Source organism: Rhinopithecus bieti, unplaced genomic scaffold, assembly GCF_001698545.2.
Source record: "Rhinopithecus bieti isolate Rb0 unplaced genomic scaffold, ASM169854v2 scaffold_9663, whole genome shotgun sequence".
NCBI lineage: Eukaryota > Metazoa > Chordata > Mammalia > Primates > Cercopithecidae > Rhinopithecus > Rhinopithecus bieti.
The window spans coordinates 3,685,602-3,697,263 of record NW_016806456.1 but is presented as its reverse complement, the minus strand read 5'-3'; the positions used below and the strand labels follow the sequence as shown (position 1 = coordinate 3,697,263).

Sequence of the window (11,662 nt, the reverse complement as noted above, 5' to 3'; positions counted from 1 at the left end):
TTTTTTGAGACTGAGTCTCACTCTGTCACCCAGGCTGGAGTATAGTGGTGCAATCTCAGCTCACTGCAACCTCCACTTCCCAGGTTCAAGCAATTCTCCTGCCTCAGCCTCCCAAGTAGCTAGGATTACAGGTGCACACCACCACACCTGGCTAATTTTTGTATTTTAGTAGAGACAGGGTTTCACCATGTTGACCAGGCTGGTCTTGAACTCCTGACCTCAAGTGATCTGCCCACCTCGGCCTCCCAAAGTGCTGGGATTTACAGGCATACCATTTATAAGGCCCTGCATGATCTAGTACCAGCTGACCTGTCCAGCCGTCTACCAACCATCCTGACCATTTTCTTGTTTTCAGCTGTGCCATGCCCCCTTTCACCTTTTTGCCTTTGCCTGCTCTGTTCCTGCCCTGTTCCTACCTGCTTTCATCCACACTGGTTAACTCTTACTCATTCTTTAGGTCCCAGCTTTAGATATCCCTTCCTCAGGACACCTATCCTGATTTTCCATTAATGGGGTACGTTTGTTGCCTCCTCTACAATCCTGTTTTCCCTGCTTTAGCACTAGCACACTGTTTGTAATTGTCTTCTTACACTCTAGATTGTGAACACTAAGAAGGGAGACACTTATTTGTGTGGTCGTATTTATCATCGTATCTTTAGTACTTATTTAGGCCTATACCTGGCAGAATAGGTGTTTAATAAACTTCTTTTGAATAAACGAGAGTATTTCTCTGTTCCTGAAATGTCTTCTTCCCTATCTTCACTCCTTTCTGGCCCCACTTAGCAAAATCTTATAATTACCATCTGTTTATTAATTTGGGAAATATGCAGCTGCTTCTTTATTCCAGGCATCATTTTAGGCACTAAGGATATAGGGATGAATTAAGCAGTCAAATATCTTTGCCCTGTTGGAGCTGATATTCTACTAGTGGTGGTGGAAAATAAACAGATAAATCAGTAAAATACACAGTGTGTGAGCGAGTGTAAGTTTGAGGAGAAACAAAGCAGGAAAGATGAAGGCACATCAGAGTAGAAAGTTGGCGTTTTAGACAGGCTGGCCAGCGAAGGCTTCACTGAGAAGGTGTTTTTTGAGTGAAGACTTGAAAGGAGGGAAGGAGCTAGCTCTGTTGCTGTCTAGAAAAAGAACATTCCAGGCAGATAGGCAGTGCAGCGGCCCCAAGGTGAGAGTGTGCCAGGTTGCTTGAGGAACAGAAAGGAGACCAGTGGGAGACCAGGCGAAGGTGAGGTTAGAGAGGTGCACATTCTCTGAATATTGCTCTCTTAGTCTGATCCTTGGGCTTCCTCTGCAGTTTAAAGTTATTTTCAGCTCTCAGTGCTGTGAATTACCAGAAAGAACCATGAAAGTTTCTCTTCTTAGCAGTTGCCTGTAAATCAAGGTCTACAGAAGTGCTGGCAGAGGAGGCTGCCATGCTGTTTAGAATTCAGTTGTCTCTTTGGGGGGTGGTGAGATGCATCCTTAGGTTTTAGTTTTAACAAGTGGCACCTCTTCCTTAGGAGATTTTTGCCTCTTCCTAATTAGGACTGAGGAAGCAGTGGGGAAGGGACACACCCCTGTCAGCAACCTCATGGGTTGGGTTTCTTGGGTTTCACCAACTCCGGGGTGCTGGCCCCATAGTTCTTTCCTAATATAACAGGGCTCCTCTGGGGGCATTTGGGTCCCACCCCGTATCAGATGACTGGGCTTGCCTTGCTGGCACCCCAACACCAGCCCCTCTGGAAATAAGAGGCTTCCTCTGGGCAGAATTCCACTGTGGGTGGAGTACAGATCTGTGGGGCTCTCTGTAGCCTATGTTTAGCAATAGCAAGCCTCTGCTAGGCTGTCATGGTTTTCAGTTTGGTATGATTCACTCACGGCAACAATCTTTGTGGAAAGGGGCTATAAATTGTAAATTGATATGAGGTAATAATTGGAAAAATGATCAGACTCCATTTTTATTCCCCTCTGGGGAAGACACATGTCAGGAATCACTAAAGCAGAAGGTGACAGAGGGATTTTTCAGCCAGCTTTCCAGCTTTAGTGCTGCAGTGCTTCCATCCTGATTAGAGAGGAGAGCAGCCAAATACGGCAGGAGGCGGCCAGCAGACCTAGTATCTGCTTGCCACCTTTTGCTCCAAAAAGGCTTGTCGCAGAGTTGCCATGGCAGCAGGAGGCAATTTAATGGCAAAGGCTCATCTCTGGAGCAGCACTGCTGTTCCCCAGCCATTCCCTCTCTAGCCTTCAATTTGAGGGGCTGGCCCTACTAGGGTATCACTGTTCCATGGCAATTTGAGTACATGTTGCCTAATGGAAGAGCTGTAAGATCTTCCAGATTCTAAGGATGGCTATATCTTCTATCCCCTGCTTCTCCTTAGTGCATAGCTCTTTGATGCCTATAGTCGACTTTATCAGATTATTTGCAGTTCCTTAAATATGCTCTTTCATGATTCTGTGCTTTTAGACATGCAGTTTCCTCTGCCTAGAGTGCTCCCTTCCCCATCTGTCTGGAAATTTCCTACTCATTTTCAAAATATGGCTTAGATACTGCTTCCTCCTCCTTAATGGTTTCTCTGACCCCTTATCCTCCATGCAGAATTACACAATTTCCACTGCCATCTCAGCCTTGCCTTCTATCACATGGTTTTTAAATGACTGTATACATTTTCGTTTGTTTTTCTCTAGAGTACAACTTACTTGCATTCAAGAACTGTATTTTATGAAGTTGGCATCCAAAGGGTCTAGCCCAGGAGTATACACCCAGTAATGTTTGTTATAAATGAAGTTTTTCTTATCCTATTTAATTCCTGTCACGTGAGTGTTGCATACCACATAAGAGTAAGCCCTATATCATGTCCAGGTAGGGCTTTGTCTGCCAGGGATCCCAGAAGATTGCACTGATTTAATCAACTGACTTGACTGGTCTGTAACTCACTCTCCTTTACATTTATTCTCACTTTCCAGTTTGAACTGGAAAGTTAGGTTAGTCACCCAGCTTGCCAATCAGTTCCATCATTTGTTAAATTAGGATATTGTGAGGCTAAATCCTGTAATGCTTTGTGACTCAAAGTAAATTACCAGTGAATCTTACTGTCTTTACCTTCTCCTATCTTCAGTAAAGAAAGTAAAAGCAAAACAGAAGTTTAAATGAGTTTTAAACCTTCTGTGGCATGGTATCATTCGTTTTCATCTTCTTGCTCTGAGCACAGCTTTAAAAGTCACTTCTTTTGTGACTCTTATCCTTTTTCCTGAGTTTCAGTGATTTAATGTCCCTCCTTTGTCTCATCCTGTTTTCATCTTTGGTGCATCTGTCCCCTTCATTCACTGTGTAGACAGAGCATTTTATTTAGACATCTCTCCTTTTCCTACCTTTTGGGATAATTTGTTATTGTATCTCAAAATACCCATTTAAAATAAACCTTTTTCTCTTCCTCAAATAATTTCTGGAAACCACCCCAACTGTAATAAATACACATTGACATGCCTTACCTGCTGTCCTCTGTAATGTTTGCTTTGCAGTTTGGTCTGAGCATTTTTCTCCATTCCTATCTACCTTTTAAGTTCAAAGCTTACCTAGGCTGTTTTGCAATTCCCTTTGCAAATGCATTTCTGTATCATCTGATCATGCTATGTGCATATTGTATATGCCAATGCCTGCAGGTGTCTAGGCTGTTTTGTTTATAGAGTATTTTTCTCTTACTGCTTCTTGTCTTTCATTCTCACTTTTGGTATTTTATTTATTCCTGTTCCTCTAAAGGATGTGAAACTTAAAGCTGTATTTAAATTATCAAAAGGCTCAGTAAAAGATTCACTGAGGATAACAACGACAAACTTGCTCTTAACTTAGGTTTATGGATTATCTGTGACATGGGCTCTCCACCTTGGAGGTGGCGTAGAGAAGGAGGAGGTATGGAGGCCAAGGCAAATAATCAGAGTTGGCCTGAGAAGCTTTTTCAAAATGTATGTGCTGCATCTCTTTCCTGATCCTTGCCCTGTCGGGAGTGAAACTAGGCGGATACTGTGTGTTACCCTCTCAGCTGGAATACTCATCTGTAGTTTTCAGTTACAATAATCTGGTTTGTCAGTGCCATGCTTATTACGATTATTTGTTTCATTGTCTAAAAATAAAAATAAAACTATCAGTTCATTTTGTTTAAACTGAAAAGTGAAAAACTGATGTAAGCATTCATTTACCTGGTTAAGGACATTTTCAAATCAAAAGGCGAGAAAGTGCAATTTTAATAAATCATAAATTGGTTTGATACACGCACTTTGCCTCTTCTGTAAATATTCAGTTAAATATGAATTAGTTAAAATATAATTACTTGCAAGCATGTTGCTATGGAGTGGATGAACTTCAGAATGCTGGAAACAATATTCAAAGTTAATAGAGAACAGTTAAAGTTACTAATGATATTTGTAGGAAATATTTTGGAATAGTGCAGAATGGAAACAGTGAAATTCAGAATCAGAGGTACTAGGTTTGAATTCATGCTTTGGCACCTACTAGCTCTCTTGGGCCTGGTGGTTAGGCCTCAAGGCCTCAGTTTTAACATCTTTGGAATGGTTATGACCCCTACCTCACAGAGTTGTTGCAAAGATCAAATAAGGTCTTGAATGTGACAGTGACTAATACCTACACACCCAGCAAATGTTAAGAGAATCTGGACCTATGATCAAGGTTTCCATGTTATTCTTAACTTTATGAGTATGCATTTGAATATGTGAAGTGCATAGAGAATTAAGCTTAATATCTTCTCTTTTCCTTTTTTCTTTTTGCTTTTTTTTTTTTTTTTTTTGAGACACAATCTCGCTCTGTCGCCCAGGCTGGAGTGCGGTGGCGCCATCTCGGCTCACTGCAACCTCCGCCTCCCGGGTTCAAGCGATTCTCCTGCCTCAGCCTCCCAAGTAGCTGGAATTACAGTTGCCTGCCACCACACTCAGCTAATTTTTGTGTTTTTAGTAGAGATGGGATTTCACCATGTTGTCCAGGCTTGTATCGAACTCCTGACCTCAAATGATCTGCCCGTCTTGGCCTCCAAAAGTGCTGGGTTTACAGGCTTGAGCCACTGCACCTACCCAGCTTAATATATTCTTAGACTATGAAGGGCAGGTAAGATATGGAGTGTAAGCATGTGATGTATGTGAGTGTGTATTTCTTGAAGATACCATTTCAAGTAAGTTTTTAGATCTTTTCAAACCACATACACAGGCTGAAAAATGTGCAGTGTTAATTTCAGAATGTTGTAGTCATGGTAGCATTCTTCTCGCCCTCCTGTTCTTGTTTTCCTTGTGCTGGATCTGTTTTGGCGGCCTACTTGGTTCTCAAGGGGGTAATGACTTTACCCTTAGTCATGAATACTCCTACACAGATTTTTTTTTTTCTAAATGAAAACTAAATATTAGTATTGTATCCCTGTTTTATGCCCATATAAGAAAGTGTTGAGTTTAGTTCCTTACTATGAAATGTAAAATGTGTGGAAAGCAAATAGTATTCTTTGTGGTAATGACACAAATCACTGAGTGCATGCTATGTTAGGTGCTTAATATATATTATTGATCACATTACAACAAACTATAAAATAGGTGATATGTAATTTTTCAGATAAGGAAACTGAGGGTCAGAAGGATAAATATATTTTCCAAGGTCAGAGAACTATTAAGAGAGAACCAGAAAGCAAGTTCACATTGGTCTGACTAAAGCAAGGGATAAGGTTGCTGCCCAGTCACTAGCATAAGTCAAAGGAATATGTTTTAAGGTATAAAAGAAGTTAGAAATGTCATTGGGATACTTTTGCCCTTGGAGGAGGCTGAAGCCTGCAGGACGGACAGTGCATCTATTCTCAAGAGGTTGTCATTGATCCAGCCTAGGCCCAGCAGCACGGCCCAGGCAGCTTCTGACTTTTTTTCCTTTTCCCTAAGCTTCTTTTTCTACTGTGGTGTGATTCCCCAGATGGTTCTCACGGCATTGCTTATCACTTAGAACTGCGTACTCAATGCCTCTCTCTCATCCCAGTTCCACTGCCCAACTCCCACCCCATAGAGAAACACACAACAGAATTACTGTGAGAATTAAATGAGTTAATATATGTAAAGGGTTTAATACAGTGTCTGATAAATAGTAAGTACTCAATAAAATCGGCTATCATTTTTTAAAGTCTTTATCATTAAGTATTATTAGGCCAGGCGCAGTGGCTCATACCTGTAATCCCAGCACTTTGGGAGGCCAAGGTGGGTGGACCACCTGAGATCAGGAGTTCGAGACCAGCCTGGCCAACATGGTGAAACCCCTGTCTCTACTAAACATACAAAAATTAGCCAGGTGTGGTAGCAGGTGCCTGTAATTCCAGCTACTCAGGAGGCTGAGGCAGGAGAATCGTTTGAACCTGGGAGGCTGAGGTTGCAGTGAGCTGAGATCATGCCATTGCACTCTAGCCTGTGTGACAGAGCTGACAGAGCAGAACTCCATCTCAAAAAAAAAAAAAAAAAAAAAATGATTCTTAGTAGTGATAGTGGTGGTGATGGCAATGGTAGCAGTGATAGTGGTGGTGGTGGTGGTGGTGGTGGTGGTAGTGATAGCAGTAGTGGTTGATTCAAAAGTTTTGTGACACATTTTTCAAGGACCTGATTGTTCCCTGTCCATGATCTGTCTTTGTGCAATTCATTATACAGGGTCACAGGCATAGACATGCTTAGTCAGATGCCCAGGATAGAAGAAGGGAGAATTAGTAAGAGAATGCTTGTTTCTACTCAGAAGTTGCCAGAAACAATTCTCTGTATGCCCTACTTCCTTGTTATCAGCCATGGAAACAGTCCACAAAACCTACTTCTAAACCTCATCTTGCCTGGCTTTTTTTCTTTCCTTCTATCTGTATAGATAGAACATTTGGAGTCGCTGGTTTGGAGTCACTGATAGGGTCACACACACGGTTTTTTTTTGTTTTCTTTCAGTTTGGTAAGTTATACCTGACCTTCATGCCGGGTTCCCAGACCCATTGCTGTGCTGAAGTGTGCAGAATTACTTGATCTGCAAAGGCGTCTGTAGTTGCCCCCCTTTTTTTTCCTACTTACTTTTTTTTCCCCTTCATATAAAAGTTTCCATTTTAGCATATGTATTGACTTTTACGTTTTCTGCTTTTCAGTTTGTTCTCCTAATTTTTATATTTGGTTATATTTCCTGTTCCAGATTTGAAACCACATTTTGCATAGCAACAGAGTTTAACCGTGTGAAAGGCTATTGACAGATGCATGATTTTATAAAACTTCCTATGAACTCAGTGGAATTGAACCCTGGCTGGAGATTCATTTTAGGTGGAAGCATTCCTTCTTGTACTCCCTTCCTTGATCCATATTATTGCACTTAGCTTATCTCAGTTGAAAATGTTTAGCCCTTATTTTCTCTTTGAGCAAATGTTAACATCTACAATCTTTATCATCTCATCTACTTTATAACATTAAAAATACATGCTTCAGTATGCTTTCTAATTAATCTTCCCTTTCCTAAAATACAAGTATACAGAACTTAAAGGGTATAATTTCAGATTTGGGGATTTTTTTGTCTATCTGTAATGGACAGTATTTAACTATTAATAAACAATATTTACCACAATTATATCAGCTCAAAAGTAATTGGCGTTCTTTCTAGAAGATGCGGATTATGAAAGGTAAAATAAATTAAAAATCACTTTATTTTAATACCCAGAGACGACTGTACTTGAAATGTTGGTGTATTTCCCTCTAGTCTCCATTTAACTTTATGTATTCAGTTGTATATATTCATTGATATCTATAATATATATTCATTTTTGGAATTATGTAATTGTTTATATGAATTATATATAATGAATGAATTATATTTATTAACTAAAGTTTACAGTTTATATATAAACTGCAATTCATGCTATATTATATAGCAGTATTATGATATTCCAATAATTTTTTTGGTACAAGTTTGACAAAATAAGAAAAAATTAATGATTTGAAGAAAACTAAAATAGATGATTTCTGATTATAAAATATGCATGTGTACAATACAAACATTTAAATATTAGAAAAATAGATCATGATAATTATGAATCCTACAATTCCCCTATTCCCACTGTTAGTCTGTTTATAAGCAATTTTTTAAAAATGTATTTATGATGAGATTTTTATCATGGAGGAATGTGGAATAGATGTTCTTTGCTCTAGGCTTAGTCAAATATGCAGTGACCCACAATGTGTTTTGTGAAATAATATCTCAGTTTTTTCTCCATGCTTTAGGTATGTATTCTTTTTGGATCCATGCAACCTGGACTTGATAAACCGGAAGATTAAGTCCGTAGCACTGTGTGTAGCAGCATGTCCAAGGCAAGAACTGAAAACTCTGAGTGATGTTCAGAAGTTTGCAGAGATGAATGGTGAGACATTAGGCCATCCAAATCTATGTCCTATCACCTTGTTCTATTTGTTAAATATAAATTTGCCCTAGTGTTAAATAAATTATCAAGGAACCTTAGATAATTGAAATAATTTTGGACTTCCTTGCTAAAAAATATTATAGCACCCAGGGAGCTTGTTAAACTCCAGATTCCTGGGACCCACCCAGCAAAATTCTGACTGAGTAGATCTTTGTGCTCTGGAAGTTAGTCTTTTTTAAATAAATATCTCAGGTGACTTTGATGTAGTCTGTTGAGTGTTTGGAAATTACTAAACCACTCTGTGTAAAATTTGTTTCTTGTTCCCCCTTCCCAAGGATTGGTTAAAAGTATTTCAGTTCACATTTATATAAATTGAAACAAATTTTATATATTGAAATAATATATATACATATGTGTGTGTGTGTGTGTGTGTGTGTGTGTGTGTGTGTGTGTGTATAACCCTGGTTAGCAATGTAACATATGCATATTATAGGAAATTTGAAAAGTTCAGAAAAAATAAGAAGTAGAAATTAAAATTCCAACATCAGTACTTTTTCAATGAGTCGGTGTGTATATAGTTTTGTGTTCTGCTTTTTAAATTTAATGTTCTGTCATAGCTCTTTTTCTAAAAATAATTGTGAGAAACTTTGAGGCTAAACATAGGGGAATTAGCTGAGAAAACTAACATAGTTTCCTGAAATCTAGCTCTGTTCTCCTTTTACCTTATCTGTAGGTACGGCATCGCTCGAGGTCCACCATGGCTTGCCCCAATTCTTTTTTTTTTTTTTTTTTTTTGAGAAGCGGAGTCTCCCTCATGTCAGCCAGGATGGAGTGGGCAGTGGCCGGATCTCAGCTCAGCTGCAAGGCTCGCCTCCCGGGTTTACGCCCCATTACTCCTTCTCAGGCCTCGACCGAGTAGGCTGGGACTACAGGCGCCCGCCACAACAGTCGCCCGGATAAGTGTTTCGTATTTTTTAGTAGAGACGGGTTTCACCGCGTTGTTAGGCCAGGATGATGTTCGATCTCCCTGACCCGTCATGATCGGCCTGTCTCCGGCCTCCCAAAGTGCTGGGATTACAGGCTTGAGCCACCGCGCCCGGCCGGCTTGCCTCAATTCTTTTCTAAGAATCGTTTTTTTAACCACCCTTTGTAAAGGCCCCTGTTTTTTAATTTCTTTGAGGTTTCATGCTTGTATTTTGTGTGTAGGAATCCTCAGAGCTGCCTGGGTCCTGCCCAGATCCACAGGCTGGTGCTGGTTCCTTGGAACAAGGACCGACCCAAGTATCCAGTGGGTACAACTTCTGGCTGGGTGGACAGACAGCCTGGAACCATAACTCTGCACACACTAGCATGGCTCCAGTGTCTTCCTGTTGGGGTGCTAGCCTTCTGAAGGCAGGAGGACTGCAGCCTTCCAGGCTGGCAGTATCCCTGTCCCGTTGTTCCATGCCCTCAGCATAGGATAACATGGGTTGATTTGGGTCTGGATTCCAGTGCTGACTGTCACTGACTGCCTCTGTAATAAGGGTAAAGGGTAAAAGTTCTCTGAGCCTAGATTTCCTCATCTGAAAAAATGTGGATTAAAAATAATACTCCCTCATATGTTGTTATGAAGATTAAGTAGGATGATATATGAAGAATACTGAACACTTGGTAGGCACTTGAATAAAGAAGTGCCAACCGCTCTTCACGATCTCATTTTTTATTACCATATGGTATCCCCACATGTGTTGTTGCTGAGCCTCTCACCAGAACTACCAGCCTCATCATTATAAGGTTTCTTAGGGAGAGGGGAGCCCTTCCTTAAGGGTTTTTCCAGAATTTTAGACAATGTGAGTATACTCTGACAAGTGGTGTGGTTGAGTGGTTAAAAGTATACGCTCCGGAGTCCGATTGTTTGGGTTCAAATGTTGCTCCTACCACTCACTGGCTGTGAGACTCTGGGCAAAGTACTTGACTTCTCCTTGCCTCCGTTTCCACATCTATGAAATAGGGACAATATTCATACCTATTATACTTTATAGAATTGTTATGAGGACTTGATACATGAACAATGCTTAGAACAGTATCTGGCAAATATTAAGTTGCTAAGAAAAATTATTGGCTGCTGCTATTATCATTGTAATTATTAATATTATTATTCCACTAATGGAATGTAATAGTCTTTCTGCCTCCAGTTTCTCTCTAGTTTTAGCTCTCTTATGTACTGCTGCCGTGTTAATATTCCTAGAGCTTCAATCAATGCTAACCCCTTGCTTAGAAAGCATCCATAGTAAAAAATAAAAGTCTATATGTCTTATACTATCATTCAAAGCTATGATCTAGTCTCGAACTATCTTCCAACATATCTTCTCAAACCCACTGGTTGTGAGTCTTGGTCCCTTGAACCTGAGCTGTCATCTGGAGGGCTAGAAGAGAGCTAGCTGTGTGGCCTGCTGAGATGTTCCCTGGAGGAGAAATGCCCCATGCTCCCCTGCTGGTATGCTTTGTTTCCAGGCTGGTATCCTTCTAAATGAATATAATACTGACTGTGGCCTGTTCAGGTTTAGTTAAGAAGACCCTCCTGGTGGGTGTTACAGCTTTGTATTTCTCACTGTGTCTTGCACAAAGTAGGTGCTCAAGATTTATTAATGAATAAACATTATTTCAGAAAACAGACTTCTTAAATTGGTGCCTAGCTACAAAGATACCTTTGGGGTTTTGTGCCAGCTGTATGAATAATAAGTCAATAAGGTAGCCATAAAAAATGACAGCATCAAGAAACACAACGATGGAGGATAGAGAAGACAAAATTTTAGCAGGCAAATAGAAGAGCTATAAAATTATATCAGAGAGAGAGCCTTTGGTATAGGGGCCTAAATACCTTATTTGAGTAGCAACCCTAACTTGAAATTTCTGAATTTCTCAAAAGAACCTATGCTGTTGTTTGAATTGGTAGCTTAAAACTAGACCTGGTAAGATTTAATTCCAATATTACCCTTGTCACTGAGAGAATTATTTCTCTGCTTTTTGCATTATTTTTCCTTCTTTTGTCTTTGTAAGTTATCTGTTTTTTTTCTTTTTCTTCTTGCTTAAAAGACAGACTAAAGTGCAGTAGTCTGGGCTGTAGTACAGTGGCACAATCATGGTTCACTGCAGCCTTGTACTTCTGGGCTCAAGTGGTTCTCCTGCTTCAGCCTCCTGAGCAACTGGGACTACAGGCATGTGTCACCATGCCCAAATAGTTTTTTTACTTTATGTGGCAATGAGGTATCACCGTGTTATCCAGGCTG

General features: G+C 40.1%; 1 protein-coding gene across 4 annotated transcripts in view; it reads left to right on the top strand.

The window, feature by feature from the left end:
• The window catches only part of SLC44A1 (solute carrier family 44 member 1), a 198,189-nt gene that overhangs the window by 85,616 nt on the left and 100,911 nt on the right, over positions 1-11,662 (top strand). For all 4 annotated transcript variants that reach the window (XM_017876724.1, XM_017876723.1, XM_017876726.1 and 1 more), the window contains one exon: positions 8,257-8,393. In XM_017876724.1, the coding sequence (XP_017732213.1) occupies positions 8,257-8,393 (137 nt within the window). The remainder of the gene's footprint in view (positions 1-8,256; positions 8,394-11,662) is intronic.